General features: G+C 39.7%; 1 protein-coding gene across 21 annotated transcripts in view; it reads left to right on the top strand.

Moving 5' to 3' along the window:
- The first annotated feature begins 403 nt into the window (after window positions 1–403).
- Window positions 404–16,816, top strand: part of ncam1a (neural cell adhesion molecule 1a) — a 365,229-nt gene continuing 348,816 nt past the window's right edge. For 6 of the 21 annotated variants that reach the window (XM_047379205.1, XM_047379204.1, XM_047379209.1 and 3 more), the window contains exon 1: window positions 404–676. In XM_047379205.1, the coding sequence (XP_047235161.1) occupies window positions 625–676 (52 nt within the window). In that variant the 5' untranslated portion in view covers window positions 404–624. The remainder of the gene's footprint in view (window positions 677–16,816) is intronic. The other 15 variants (XM_047379207.1, XM_047379206.1, XM_047379211.1 and 12 more) reach the window with 7 other exon arrangements.

The following is a 16,816-nucleotide window of genomic DNA, read 5'->3' as shown; positions in this document are numbered from 1 at the left end:
GCTTCTTTCATAGTGGGTCGCGGGGAAGCTGGTGCGTAATGTCCAACGGTGTATGGGCGGGAGGCGGGCTACACCCTGGACATGTCTCTGCAGTCCATCGCACCTATGAACTATTCTTTTCCAAATTCTTCCTGTCCAGATCTAAGAATGGATTTTTAGATCTCTTACCTAATGCTCTGAATCGTTGTGTTTAAATCACTCCACACGTCGCAGCATCTTGCAGAACTTTGCACATTCCTAATCTTATTAATCGGAATTGTAGAGGCCATAATGGTGACCATCTGCTGCCGCTGCGCGCCTTGTTTGGATGCTGCAGCCGCCTCAGCTCAGCCCAGCTCAGCCCGCCCCTCTGTGCGTGTGGGGAGGAAGGGGGGAGGTGGATCCTGGCGGGCGGAGTGATCCGGGCTGGTATCCGCTCAGTGCCTGTGTGTGCGCGTTGGTGCGAGCTTCGGCTGCTACTGCTTGTCACTCACTGTGCCGCGGCGCAACCACGGGTAGCGAGAAGGACCAAAACCCCGTCCTCCTGTTATTTTACGTCTCTGGGAAAAAAAACCAGAGCCTGGTTTCTGTTCATCCAGAAACTCCGCGCTTGATCTTCAAGGAGAATATCTGTGAGACATTACAATGCTTCAGATAAGGGACATCCTTTGGGGACTGCTGTTCACCGGCTGTGCAGGTGAGAGCATTGTTTTTTTCTAACAATAGGCTGTGTGGAGATTAAGTCCAGGCTGTTTCCTAGAGCAGATCTGCTGAGAGGAGGCAGAGCAGCATCCTCTGGTTGTCCCCTTCAGCAGCACTGACTCTGGACAGGGAACAGGAGGCTGCTGCTGGGGGTTTTACATTCATTCACAAACACCACCAACCTAAAAAGTTTTGTACGCGGAAAAATGTCTGTCGTCTATGCGCAGATCTGGTATAAAGTACTGAAAGGGGGGCACTTATTTAGTCTAGTTGGATTCAGACGTTCATATCTGACACATTTTTATTATTTTTACAAAAAAGTAGTCGCAAACCAGATCTGCCCCTCTTTTTCTGTTCAGTTTCTGCTTTGCGTGCAATTTGGATGGGCTCTGCTGGGGTTTTGTGCAGTTTGAGATCCGGAGTTGTTTTTAGTGAGAGGATGCTGGCTGGGACTGCAGGGGGACGTTTCTGTGATTCCTTAAATAAAACCACCGCATATTATCTGACTTTACAGACTATCTGAACGCGTTAGTCCCGAATTCAACCAAACAACCTGTTTTTTTTTTTTTTTTGTTATCCAAGAAGTCCCCCCCGGTTCTGTTTTTACCTCCTGGCTCGCAGAGACGCGCCACGGATGGTGTGTCACAGAGTGGGTCTCTTTTAGCGGGGATGCTTTGTTTCTGGCAGGTTTAACAGCCAAAAATCCACATTTTAATTGGTTAAATGTACACTTAGACTGATAATTTCCAGCAAGATTAAATTTTCTTGCTTGCGCCATTCTCTGTTTTGTGCACAATGAAGTCCCCTTTAATGCGGCAGTTTTTGAATTTTACTGTTAATGTAGCCTACCCGCAGTCCAGATTAACGGCAATTTACCGCCTCTATGTATCAGAACGCTCCCTGTTATTTTCTCTTACTTACAGTTGCGAAGTTGATGGCGCATTTTTGCATTATGCGCACATCCTCCGCTATTGTGGCTCTACACTGGTTTGGTCGCAGTTTTCAGTTTGGGCGGTTGAAAAGAAATTTGCCATTCACTGAAGGCAACTCAATGGTCATTCAGTGTACACAATAGGACCCAATCCCAGAGCTCCCATGGCTATTTAGTACCGGGGACATCGCACCCCCCTCCCCCTCCCTCCCCACTTCCCCTGCCCTCCCTCGACCCTCCACTGCAACCCCTTCTTCTTCCACTGCAGCTCAGGGTTTCAAGTGGAGTTTGAGGACCCCCAGGGGTCACTGGTGAGTGAAAGAGTTTGAACTTATTGAATTTAGTGGATATTAAGGGCACAATTATGTTTATTCTGGCCTCAGGTTTTAATGTCATAATTCTTGAATGAGTTGTTTGTTACATGTACTTCAGTCTAACATTGCAAAAAACCATTTCAATTTCCTCTCATTAAACTTTAATTTAGCCTGTCACCATAAAGACCACAAAGCTGCAAATTTTTCTGTTAAATAGCTGCTAAGTGTTTACTCAATTAATACATTATGGTTTGTTGCAACACTAGTTGCCGCAAGCTGTTGTGTTTATCACTTTTTTTAAAGGGTAGCACGTTTGCCGTTAACCTGCAACAAGCTTATGAACTCATACATGGGTTTGAATCCCGACCAGGACCTGGTTTTCTACTAGAATTTAGCATGTTCTCCTGCTGCTTTTGTGGATTCTCTTCAGGTTCTTTTCAGGTACTCCAGCTATCTCCCATAGTTGCGTATTAGATCTGTGGCTGTTACGATGCTAAAATATCAAACTCGATATACTCAATGCCATTTTTGATACCGCGGCAAAATTTTTTGAAGGCGCAGGATTCTTTTTAGTTAAGAGAAAACTATATAATTACAATATGACAATGTTATAACTTCCTTAATTACAGCAAAACCAATAAGTAGGAAATAATTTGGCCCTCATTTAGAAAAATACATAATTTAAAAGTGTCATTTACCAGTTTGGCAAAACACACAAGATAACGCTTAGTATAAATGTTAATATCCTTTTTGGAAGTGTGTACCTTTGATTCAGTCATGCAATCGTTTCATTTTATTATTGGCTTATTATTAATGGGCCACTGTTTGCTTCCCTTTGCCAGTCACTTTGCTGTTGATACAAATACATTTTAGTACTAAGGGACAAATAAAGGATCCTTCATTGTTTAAAACAAACATGGATCTGGTGCATACAGAACATATTTTTTACAATGTAAATGAGGTTCTAGTCCACGCAAATGTATTCAGCAGCTGCCCTGTACAATTTCTGTCTTTCTGCTAATTTTCCTGAATAATTTGAGTGACCAACTACAGGAGCAGGATAGGTTCCTACTTTGTTGTCTCCAATTTGAAAGCTTCAGTTGGGCTCCACCATAACCTGTATTGTTATTAGCCACATAAGCCTCCATTGCCTTTACAACTAAACTAGGAATAATGGAGCGGGCTCACTGGTTTGTTTCCTCGCTTCTCTGCATTAATTTGTACCGCAGTAGAACAGAGCATTGCATGATTATAAGAGAATATTGTGTGGTGCAGAACTTCGCACCTGGGTAGTTCACCTGGATGGGAGAGCCTAGACCAACAGAACCCGTCATTGGGCTGTCAGTGTCCGTAAAGCTAATATTTAAACATTAGCTTATGTTGTCCAGGAGGTTTTCTACTTCACTGTTGCAGATACAGGAACTTTACTGTCCTTATTATGCTTTAAACATCATTGTCATAGCTTTAGTGCTCTTGGCATGTTGCTTCCTCCAGTATTTAGTTTTTTCCTGTGTGTCTGCCTCCTATTAAAAGTACCTCTGAACAAAACCTTTGATGTTTGCCTCCTTAGAGCCATATATGGTTTTTTTTTCTAGACGTACTCGCCAAGCTAGCAGAGTTTCAAACTTCCAGCAGCAGCTCATTGTTTTGGTCAGATGAGGCTGCAAGGAGGGGCTGAATGTCTCTGTGATTGCAGCGCTGCTGGCGGAAGAAGTGCAACAATTCGGGAAAATGTAAATGAGTCAGTTTATACTGATTCTGACACAAATGAGTATCTCTGAATAATAATTTTTTTCTAGTATATATTATATCAATTATCTTGAAAACCCTACTTAGGTCTATTTTTTTCTCTCTAAGCTGGTTTATTGTGACGTGTACCTGCTTCTCCTCCATCTCCAAATCTTGTCTGTGGTCACTAGGCAGACTTTGTCTACTCTGGATGGCATTCTGTACTAAAGTCCAAATATCTTCAGCCTTAAATTGAGTGATGAAGTTGGTAAACTGATGTGCTGACAAGCTAATAATATGTTTTTGTTGGTAGTCAGTCTGTTTTCTTCACCAGTCTAAGGTGTTCTAGCTGGCCTATGCCTTTGAAGGACATAAAGCTGCCTCTGTTCACAGACGTTTAGGGAACACTGGAAAAATACCTTCAGGCTGATAGGAAATCATTGCATATTATTATTTCTCCTTTTTTAAAGATGACTAAACAACAAAAAAAATGAGAACAAGATGAAAATAAACATTGGTTAATATTGGCCCAGTCTTAGTTATGGACTCATAACTATTTGTTAAAAAATTACTAACATGTGCTGATATTGATGTTAATGCTGACATGTCAAGCGTCACTAGCAATTAACCATACAGACACGGAGTCGGAATGGGGAGGCAGCTCCTTAGCTCTGGACCCAACTTCCATGAATGCCTGAAATCAGCTGAAGCTGTTGGGTCATTTAAATCAGGAATGAAAACATTACTGTCTGCAGCATGTTTACTTTAATTTTAAAAATCATTTCATCAATTCATGTCTTTACCCCATGGTTCAAATTTATATTTTAATGTTTGATTTTAGGGCTGCACGTTGCCTTGCAGCAAGAAGGTCCTGGGTTCGATTCCTGGCTGGGGGTACATGTTCTCCCCGTGCATGCGTGGGTTCTCACCGGGTAGTCTGGCTTCCTCTCACAGTCCAAAGACATTCCTGTTAGGTTAATTGGTCTATCTGCATTGCCATTAGGTGGGAATGAGTGTAGCAATGGTTGTTTGTCCTGTGTGTCTGTGTTGCCCTACAATGGACTGGCGACCTGTTCAGGCTGTCCCCTGCCTCCTACCTCCTGCCCATAGACTGCTGAAATTAGGAACCAGCTCCCCCGCGACCCACTATGGAATAAGCGGTAGAAAATGACTGACTTACTGTTTGTTTTTATGTAGTTCCTACATTTTTTTATAACTCTGAATATGGTTAGAATTTTTTTATGTATTTTGTTTTGCGTTTGTTGCCTTCTGTGTTAATGGTGCTTTAAAAATATATCTGCATAGCAGATCAGTCATTTTGTTTCTCAGGTAGCTCAACAGCTGGAAGTACAGCGTTTGAAGAGCCATCTTAAACTTCAAACTACTTTTGGGTCAGCTTAACCACAGCACTCCCCTCAGATATGAACAGTTTTCACCGCAGCCTCAGGTGGCAATAATGTGGTGGCTTGTCAATTTTTAAATCAAAGGAGAAATGGAACAAAATGATAATTTATTATTTTGAGATCTTTTGCCATGCTACACTCCGACTTGTAGCTAAAGTATATTATCATTTAACAATTTAACAATGAAAACAAAAATACATTTTAAGATGCTGTGTAATTATTGAATATTTTCAGATCAGCAACAAGTCTTGGCATCTTCCACACTCCAACTGCGGATCTACCTCTTCAGCACTGTTGTGCAGACAGTGGTGCACACTGGATGTGTTCATTTTTTCCATATGATTCATTATCCTGCCGAGATATTCCAACTCCCCTGCAATTTGCTCCACCTTGGAGAAAAAGGAGAAAAAGAACCAACAGGGAGATAATTAGACATCTGTGCCTCGGCCCTGTCCTGTTGCAACGGGCAGAAATTCAAATAAATTGATCCTATTATTTGATAGATGTGATAAAGCTAGGGTGTATTGAAGGGGTAATGACAGCATCTCTCTGTTTTGAGGGCCGAGCAATTTAATTACATTTATTGATTTCCTGTTTCTCACGCAGCTTGGTGATGATTGAATTTTGAGGCTATAGCCACATATATTAGAATGCAGGGCTACGGCACCTCTCAGGAAATAACTGAATTATTGCCAGAGTGAATAAGAGATAATTTTAGAAGTGGGCATGGACACTGCTCTTTCTTGCATCGGTGTCTAGCTCAGTGTGCATTAGCAGCTCTGTGTTTGTTGGAGTTGGGTACCATATCCTTGTTGATCAGCAAACAACCTGAAGTACTCTAAATTGTGTTGTGGTAATCGCAGAGAAAAACACTTCATAAAAATTATGTCCTGCCCTAAGATTGAAAGGTTTACAGGTGTTGCTAGATTACTTCTCATGCTTTATTATGAATTAGATTTCTTGATTGAGTGAACTGATGTGTACAGGTGCTGAGAGGTTTTGCCATTTCTTTGCCGTTTATGGTCTTGAGGTGTCAGCTGCTGGAAAATTAATGCAGGGATGTTTGCCAAAAGCAAGAAAGAGCTAAACTCACACAGCGCTTGCTGCACAGCAAGATCTAACAACCCGATGCAAAGACAAATGTAATATTTTCACGTGGGTGGTATATCTTCTAAATGTACCAACTTTTGTTTTGGATGGGTTAGATGGATGCTAAAAGCACTGCTGAGCGGTGCTCTTCCTCGGCGTATTGGAACCTGCTGTTATGTTTTGGCTCTGACAGTAATTACATTCAAAATTGATTTTCTCAGTTGTATTAGTTCTCCCTCTACCTGACCCAACATGTCTGCGTGTGTTTTGTGCCATTTCATGTATGTGTTGATGTAAAACCGATCTGTGTAGCGTTAAACCCCAAGATAAGAGATAATCAGTGCAAAGGAAGATGCCGAAGTTCATTTAATGACCCTATGTGGTAGATTGAAAACACTGTATTTACTCCAAGCAAAGAGCTAAGCTCCACAAAAAAAAGTTAAAACACAAAATTTTTTGGAGGGGAAAATTGCACAATTCCTCAAAGTCCAACATGTGGGACTTTTACCGTCTGTGGTGGGTTCAAAGCCACTGTGAAAATAATACTGTCTATTTTTGACTTGGAGAGCTGGAAAAAGTGGCCAAACAAGGGAAAATTATAAGGCGCTTTTAGGTTGGCTCTCAGAATAAACCCAGGTTCTGGATCTTCTAAACTTTGCTCAGCAGTTGCACCACAAATCATGCTGCATTTAAAGGAACTTATACAAAATCTGAATGAACCTTTTTCTGCATATGAATGAGGAGGACATGCATAAACTACATATTTAATCAGATATTTTTTAAAGCAAAGGAAGGGATCAGAACATTGCTCCTTATCGCATCATATTTCCAAAATGAGTTGATGAATCAAAAACGGCAAGATTTCACATATGCCTCAATTTTTATTTTGTCCTTTAAAGCAATCAGAATACTTTTTCGAACTTAATCTGCTGAAAATATTTAAAGATAAAACAGAACAAAAATAACTGACAACAAAGCTGCGAGAGGATCATCAGAGAGAAAGATTAATATTTAAATTACACATAATAATGCAAATTTAATGCTAACAAATATTGTGTGTCTCCTGGTTGAACATTGCTCAAACAATATTATACTTGGCATTCAAATAAATGATTTATCTGTAAATGGTGAGAAAATGGTTGGAGGTGTCTTCCCCACCCACATATATTAATTAGGCAAGGTGCCAACATATAATTGGTGATTTCTTATATATTTATTTAAAAACTTACTGTTTTAGTATTTAATTTCTGAGGCAGGAATTGCATTTCCATTTGATTCCAGTGTTTCCTATTTACTCACTGGAACAGGCCTGTATCTTTATTTTTCTTTAATTCAGTCACCTGGAAGCAGTTAATCTCCGCTTGCCCTGTGTAGGTTTTCCCCAGGAATCACTGTTAAGTTCACCCTGTTGGTTCTGGTCCAGTCAAAGAACCCAAGCCTGAGGTATTGTCCCAGTTGGTGGAAGTAATCGTCGTTCTGCAGAGCAGGAGACTGGCAACAGGTCTTTTCTATTGGGAGAAGTGCTGGTTTGGAACAGCCTTAAAAGGATACTTTTTTTCTTGGCATGGGTTGATATGAGCAACTCACTGTTTTAACCTTCAGTTAAAATTCCAAAACCTTTTTAATGCCTTGTTATTTTTTTTTTGTCCCTTGTGCTGTTCTTATCCTTGTCCTTTTTAAAGCTATTTTACTGTGGTGTATGGTAGCTCAGCACGAGCACCCCCAATTTTGTTGTACTCCCCAGTACAATGACAATAAAGACTATTCTATTTTGAAAAATATACACCTGATGTTCCACCTGATGTTCCACAAAGTCTCTTTATGTTATGGTTTGCGAGATAGGACCCCAGAATGCAGACGAGCAGGCAGCGTGATGGTAAGTGAAAAAGGATTTAATGATAAAAAACAAAAACTCACTCACAGCAGGAGGCAGGAACAAAACAACAAACGGGCAGGCGAGACAGGCATGGCATGATCTGAAAACAAGACTTGAGCATGAAAAATGTTTCTGCGATAATTGACAGAACAGGTGTGTATTTATGGAGTGTGAGCAGGTGACACAAGAAGACAGATTAATAGGTGCAGGTGATCCGAATTAACAGAACAAAACATGGCTGGAGCAAAACAGAGACTCTTGAACACAAACTAACAGAAACTAGAAAAAACATGAAGCAAAAGCATAACCAGATCCGAAAACCAAACTTGACAAAACAAGAACAAGATGACAAAACTAAAGCATGACCAGGAAAATAAACAGAAACATGATTCAAAACTTGAACTGTGAAAAACATAAGAAAAAATCCAAAACCAAAAACCAAACAACCCCAAATCATAACACCTTATCTCTCCTCATAGTTAAACCCACATAAAATGTTTTTTTAAAATCAGCACACATGGCAAGATGGAAAACAGTGTAACAGATACAAAGTTACTAAATTTGTCTTTCATGTGAATGACAGAAAAGTTTGGCATCCCTGTTTTTTGTTTTTTTTTCAGCCAGTTGACCAGCAGTAGTGAGCGAATTGCCATCGTTACTATATGCTCCATACACCTGGTCTCTCCAGTCACTTACTCTGGCATCTCATTTCAAGCACTTTACATCACAGGAGTTACATGATGGAAACATAAGTTTTTAAAGCCTTGCTATACCTTGATATGAATGTAAAACAATACTTTTGAAGCTTCTAGACCCAGCTTTTCCTGGCTGTTGTTTCTCCAGAAGTTACTGTTGGCTTCACCTTATTGGGTCAGATTCAGATCAAGAACTAAAGAATGTGCTACAGTCCCATGTGCTGATGGTGCCTGACACAGGACCAGTTCTATCTGTTTTAACAGATAAAGTGCTGCATTTGTTCTGCCCGTTGTCTGTATCAGAGGTTCCAGAAGTTTGAGTCAGGACCCCTTTGGGGTTTCAAAATCAAATTCTAAAGGTCTTTATATGCTCTTCAGAAATTAAACTTAACAGAAAAACTAATAAAGCACATTACCCAGAGAAAACCCATGGATGCGCAGGGACAACATGTAAAGTGAACATAGAAAGGACCCTGACCTTGATTCAATCTAAGAGGGGCTACAGTATCCCATCGTGCAGCCCAAGCTGTATTTTTAATTGTTTTCAACTTGTATGAACAGTCACTGATTGGTGTTTTAATGCCCCCAGCTGGTGTTAATTGATTCTGCTCGAAGCAGCATGTATAATTGCCATTTATAAACACTCTGTTAGCATTCAGACATGCTAGTAGGCATTACAATGAGCATCCATGAACAGCTTTTATAAATTAGACAGGTGATGCTGAGGGATTTAGTTTGCAGTAGAAATTAGGCAAAAGCTTGATTCTGTGTGGATAACCCCTGTTCCTGCCTTTGGTAATTCAGAACAGGAGAGAGGGGTCCAGACAGAACCCAGATAATAAGTTAAACATGACACATGGAAAACTAATAGGAGTCAAATTGGAGATGATTTGTCCAACGTTTTGGTAGTTCCACATATTTGCAGGGGAACACATCATATTTCAAGAGCTTTCCTGCTGCTCTGTTTAATTCTGACAAACTGAATTAATTTTGTGCAAAACTGTGGCTTGTATGAGATCGGCATTTTCACTGTTTGGTAAAGCCACACCAAATGGTTGATGGAAATGTTGAAAGTGTGTCCTGGAGCCAGATTCCACTAGTTTCCATGTTTGGTCATTAAAGTTGATTGGATTTTCATGCACAAATAGGTTTATTGTAATGAAGTTGTAGTCATGATCCTACAATGTTTTTTAGTAAAGAACACAAACAGATCGTGGATGGATAGATGGATGGATGGATGGATGGGTAAATAATGATGGATGGATGGATGGATTTATGGATAAATAATGATGGATGGATGTATGGATGGATGGATGGATAAATAATGATGGATGGATGGATGGATGGATAAATAATGATGGATGGATGGATGGATTTATGGATAAATAATGATGGATGGATGGATGGATGGATAAATAATGGTTCATGGATGGATGGATGGATGAATAATGGTTTGTGGATGGATGGATGATGGAGGGATGAATGGATAGATGAATGGATAAATAATGGTTTGTGGATGGATGGATGGATGGATGGATGAATAATGGTTTGTGGATAGATGGATGATGGAGGGATGGATGGATGGATAGATGAATGGATAAATAATGGTTCGTGGAGGGATGATGGACACAACTTTTAGACAATAGGAATATTAATAAAGCTACAACATTTCTCTCTCTGTGCCTAATTCAACAATAAAAACCTAATGCAACGGTGAAATGCAAATGAAACAGGTTTTCCTTTATCAGTTATCTCCTGTTGTATCACAGCGCTCTGAGATGTAAAGGTGCTCATGGTTCCTACAGAAGTTTAAAGTGGCTCAACTAGCTGTTCAATTTCATCTGGTTGTTAGATGAGGATAGGCTGGCTTTGCATGTGAATCAGCTCATGAATATGTGTGATATCTTATTATTTTTTTATTTCATTGTGTGAGCTCTGACGGAGTCCTATAGAGAACTGAATGTGGAGGAAACACAGAGGAGGAGGCTGAGCTCATTGTAAAGACAGAAACACTCAATTAGCACCAAGTTTGCATGTGAGAACATTGCCACACCTGAAGTCTCAACCTGCATATCTGATCAAATTAAAAAACACTGAGATTCCTTATGTAATTGAAATTAAAATCTAATTTAAAAGGCTTTATTTAGCAAGCCTTTTAATCTCTGCATATTTATGGTCAAATCTATATTTTCTTCATATTGGATTTAACTAAATTTGTTTGCTTATTATAGAACAGCTTATTTATAAAAGACCATAAATGACCCAAAACATTTCCCATTTTAATTAAAAATACTTGCTACTATAGCAAGTATTTTAAATAAAAACTTGCTATAGCAATTATATTTCTGCTTTCTTCACTCTTAAGTTTTGTTGAGTCAGCCGTGATTGAAATCAGTCTTTTTTTTTTTTAAACGTTGTAAAATCAGGAGTTTTTTTTTCTAGTCTAATAAATGAATCAACGCTGATGAACACTTTCTCAGAAGGCTTTTGAGTCTGTACTTCATTTTGAACTTAGTAAATATCAGATAAAAGTTTTGAATAGATGATTTGATGAGTAAAATGAATAATCTTGTTATCTTTTTCTTTTTGACTCTAAACCACGATCTCCTTCACAGAACCTGTTTGGGGAGGTCAGTTAGTTTAGTTTAATTGCTTAATTAAAGCAAGGTTTACACGAACAAGTTTTTAAAGAGAATAGTTCACAATTGTAATCTGGAGGTCAGACCTTAGAGGGAATCATAATTCTGTATGATCCAATAAAGGCTTGACCAGTGCATCTCTAAGAACATAGTAGACTAGAAATAGCGTTTATTGTCCCACACTGTGGTGAAATTCAGGGAATAACATGTGCCACAAGGTGAACAATTTTGATGCTTAAAGTTGCGTTAGAAATATAATTCAATGACATGGTGCTCTGTAGGTTTGTCACCTAAATGAAATAAACAGTCTCATTTTTTTATTTAATTATATAATTTTAATGAGAGATAAAATATCAACCAAATGCCCAAAAAATACATCACAACGCTACAAGAAACACAAAATCTTGGGAAAGATCCCTTCATGAATGGGAGGACATTTGTTCAATTACGACAGAATAGCTTACAAAATCACTGGTGGATCAGTTATTGGCAGCCCTGCTGTTGGGAATATTTTCAACCCAGTTTTCCCAACAGCACAGCACATTTCCCAAGGCTGGAACATATAGAGAGAAGGATCTTTGACCATTCATCTCTGCAAAATCTCACTAGATCATCCAGAGTCATAAGTTCTTTATGGTCTCTTCTTTTCAGCTCAGCCCACAGGATTTTTATAGGAATTTGTTCTGGGGACTGGGATGGTCACTGACAAAGGTCAATTTTCATGCTGCAACCATTTCTGTGTTGATTTGGCTGATATTTTGTAGACCAGTATCCTTGTGAATACCCAATGACGACCCTCTTTTGGTTTACTGGCAGAGGCTGCCAGAATGTAATGTGAAATGTTTTTGTATTTCAGAGTTCATGATGCTAACATGGTTTCCAGGTCCTTTTCAAGAGACACAGGCCCACAGCATAACAGATCTTCTAACATACTTAACAGTTGCCTTTATGTGCTTTTCAACATATTCATAATTTATTTCATGCCAAACCTGTCTGGAACTTTTGTAGCTGAAAAGGTAAACAAGCTGCATGTGCTCAAATTAAATTTAGATTTTTAAAACACTTTGTGTGAGATTTTGGCAGTACAATAAGGGACATGTGTATTCCACCCTCTTGTGCCTTTAATAACATTGAGCACAGTGAAAACCAGTGTTTTTCAAAGCAGTCCTCATATATGCTTGTGCGTCTGTGCTGCTTGGTTAGTTTTAACAGATTATGTTTGATTTTTAGATGCTCGCTGGGACTTTCCTAAATAAAAACCTCAGGCCCAAATTTACCAGACTGATCAGCGTTATGACAGCTGCTGCTCCAACTTGCAGTGCATTGTAGGTCTTTTTCACTTCTCTGCTGAGCTCTTTTAGTGAGGCTGCCAAGTTTGGTGAGGATGCCCAAGGTGATGATCGACTCCATTACTGTATAACAGAATCCCAGTGTGATGTCCATGTCCTCCCTTGAACTGCCTGCAGAACTACAAGAACAGGTTTTATTGGGAATAGGATTTGCATTGATGATCCAGCTTACTTTCCTCCCATCATGTGGCTCAGTGTTATTTATAAACTGTCACTATCCCAACATTACTTCCCTTCAGGGCTGACATTGTTGAACAGATGGTATTTTGTGTCTTTGAAAGTCAGACATGTCTCACTTTCCTTTGTTTTAATGTGAATAAAATTATTATTGTTTACACCGTTCACCTGTTTCAGCCAACTATGAAAAGCATCTCAAGATAGAATTTAATGCACCATTTGAGCTCGAATAAAAATTCATCAGAGATCACTTGTTCTTTCTTGAGTTATAAAAGCAGATGTTGTTTCATTGTTCAACAAATCCTTTAAATAATCCGAAAACATCCATAAAGTCCACATTTATTTGGAGAAAGTTTATTTACTGGTGCTTTAGTACAGAAAAACATATCTATCACATGTGGTGGTTGGCTGCAAATCTTTAAATACACAAACAATGCATATTAAATTGATCAAACCTGCTGGTAGTTTTCTGGCTTAAGCTGTCTGTAGGAGTGTTGTGTTCTTCATCGTCACCTTTTCAGGGAGCGTGTTTGCAGAGATGTTGTCATGATGTGTTTCTGTCTGTCCGTTGGAGATCTTCTGACAGTGTGTAAATTATTAATCTGACCTCTACAAGAGAGCCGCATGTTGTCTGGTGTCCAGGGCAGCCTTAAGCCTCAGTCTTCATTGCAGGGGTTATCAGTGATACGATGCATTTCCCGGACAAATCAAAGCTATGGTTCTGAACTGGAAAAACGTGGCTTGCCCCCTTCCGATTTGGGTCACTCTACCTTAAGCAAAAGAGCTCAAGAATCTTTGTGTCTTGTTCACGAGTGATGGTAGGATGGAGCAGGAGACTGAAGGGAAGGCTCGGCAAAACCTGCTTTTAAAAAGTTACTTTTAGAACATTGTCATTCCTTTGGTTTAAAGTCCTTGCTGATTAGATGCCAGTGGAAGTGCTGGAGTGATTTGAGCTTTTCTCTTTGTAAACAGTTGGAAAAAAACAGTTGGATCATGTTACACACTGTTTGTATGTTGGCACCACAGCCATGGGTACAACATGATGGGCCAGTAAGAACTTTTCTGGAACTTTCAAAATAAATCGCATTAACCTACTTCCAGCACAGGCAGGAAAAGGGGTAACAGCGGACTTCCTGTGACGTCACTGTCCGAGTAAAAACCCCGCTTTTGCAACAAACTGACCTCTTCCATGTAGGTCCCCAACAGACCTGGATGGAGAGGATGGATGGAGGATGTCTCTTTGCAGGCAAACAGACGTAACTCTTCAAACTGGATCCAAGACTGTCATACGATCATGTGATCATATGCACTAAGTTAAGTAGGAATGAACTGCTGTTTGTGTATCTGGTATTCATTCATGAACGGGTAATTAAGGTACAAGCGTGGCTTGAGTTTCTCTCTGAGGTCTACTGAAGCAAATTGTGTTCCAGAGAGTTCCCAACAGAGACCCTGTCTCTACAACGCCGAGTGGAGCAGTTTTCCCGGTCTGAAGGAAGGACAACGGGACCGCATCACCGTGGTTACAGCAGTAATGTGCAGTTTGGCCGGCCGACAGAACGAGCCGCCCCAACCCACAGCTACGGAGGTTAGCTGCAGTTAACCCTTTGTTGACTGTGGAAGCTTTTCTCAACTTCGTCGGCCCAGACAACTTTTCCTCAGCACGGTTCACGTAAGATGTTGCATTTTGGGCAGAGAGAAGTAGTTTAGAATTAAATCATCTAAACATTTTTCGTTTTATGATGTTTGGTTTTGTTTGTGTTGAAACTCGGCCATCTTAGTGCTAGCAGATTATCTGCTCAGCACATGTGCTCAGTTTGTGTGTTCTGTGTTTGTGTTTTTTAGTTAAGACAAACTTTATTTAAAGGGTGATTTTAAACACAGAAGATTGGCCATAACCCGCTGTCCGCGGTTATGCATTTTAACCCTTTTATTAATGGTATTTTAAAGGTATGTGTTTGATTCTGATGATAAGCTATAAGCTTATTTTGTTAGCCCCAACCACTAACCGCTAAGAACATGTGCTTGCTTCTAAGGATCATTTACCCAAAAAGGTTGTTAGTTTTCAAGCTAGGAAATAATATTTCCCTAAATATTATTTTACTAAACTTGAAAACTAAGTAAACACCATTAAGCCCAGTTTCTCCAGAAAGATTTGGTTCTTATTCAAAATAATATTTCGTTAAATATTATCTTACTATTTCCTTAATAATACTTATTTCAATATTATTTTAATAAATAAAGGCAGCTAATTAAACACTGTTGAGAAATGGTCATCCAGAAGGTTGGTTTTATTCAGCAAATCATTCTTTAAAATAGTATTTTATTAAAATAATATTTTATCAGTTCTTGCATTGTGAATGGTTGTCTAAAGGTTTGCTGATTATTGCCTAAGTTGGTTCCAAGACTAACTTCATTTCCATATTCTTCAAGATAATCCTTGGTTCTCAAACATAAACATTGTATGGTAATGTTGCATCACTCTTTTGGTCATGATTTCTAATCATCTTTAATCAACTTGTTGATATTGTACATAGCTCATTAGTCTTCCCTATTCTTTTAATTCTACTCGGTAGTTAGTTGGATTGTTTTAGCATAGTAAAGAGTTTGTTGATTGAAATACGTTTGACTTTGAGTTGACTTTTTTTTTTTGGTTAATAAATTCTTGTATTTTAATAAATTGTGTAAATTCATTCCATGTGTGTGCAGAGTTTTGCTATTCAATAATGCCAGAGCTTGGCTCATCCCTTTCAATTTTGTCATAATACCATCGCCTTATTGGGCTGGTATTCACAGGACAACCCTTAACAGACCGAAATATGCAGGTCCTTCTCAAAATATTAGCATATTGTGATAAAGTTAATTATTTTCCATAATGTCATGATGAAAATTTAACATTCATATATTTTAGATTCATTGCACACTAACTGAAATATTTCAGGTCTTTTATTGTCTTAATACAGATGATTTTGGCATACAGCTCATGAAAACCCAAAATTCCCATCTCATAAAATTAGCATATCATTAAAAGGGTCTCTAAACGAGCTATGAACCTAATCATCTGAATCAATGAGTTAACTCTAAACACCTGCAAAAGATTCCTGAGGCCTTTAAAACTCCCAGCCTGGTTCATCACTCAAAACCCCAATCATGGGTAAGACTGCCGACCTGACTGCTGTCCAGAAGGCCACTATTGACACCCTCAAGCAAGAGGAGTAAGACACAGAAAGAAATTTCTGAACGAATAGGCTGTTCCCAGAGTGCTGTATCAAGGCACCCCAGTGGGAAGTCTGTGGGAAGGAAAAAGTGTGGCAGAAAACGCTGCACAACGAGAAGAGGTGACCGGACCCTGAGGAAGATTGTGGAGAAGGGCCGATTCCAGACCTTGGGGGACCTGAGTATGGAGTAGAAACATCCAGAGCCACCGTGCACAGGCATGTGCAGGAAATGGGCTACAGGTGCCGCATTCCCCAGGTCAAGCCACTTTTGAAGCAGAAACAGCGGCAGAAGCGCCTGACCTGGGCTACAGAGAAGCAGCACTGGACTGTTGCTCAGTGGTCCAAAGTACTTTTTTCGGATGAAAGCAAATTCTGCATGTCATTCGGAAATCAAGGTGCCAGAGTCTGGAGGAAGACTGGGGAGAAGGAAATGCCAAAATGCCAGAAGTCCAGTGTCAAGTACCCACAGTCAGTGATGGTCTGAGGTGCCGTGTCAGCTGCTGGTGTTGGTCCACTGTGTTTTATCAAGGGCAGGGTCAATGCATCTAGCGATCAGGAGATTTTGGAGCACTTCATACTTCCATCTGCTGAAAAGCTTTATGGAGATGAAGATTTCATTTTTCAGCACGACCTGGCACCTGCTCACAGTGCCAAAACCACTGGTAAATGGTTTACTGACCATGGTATCACTGTGCTCAATTGGCCTGCCAACTCTCCTG

This window comes from Girardinichthys multiradiatus, chromosome 11 (assembly GCF_021462225.1).
Source record: "Girardinichthys multiradiatus isolate DD_20200921_A chromosome 11, DD_fGirMul_XY1, whole genome shotgun sequence".
Lineage (NCBI taxonomy): Eukaryota > Metazoa > Chordata > Actinopteri > Cyprinodontiformes > Goodeidae > Girardinichthys > Girardinichthys multiradiatus.
The sequence above is the reverse complement of the archived record's forward strand: the minus strand, read 5'-3'. Positions and strand labels throughout refer to the sequence as shown.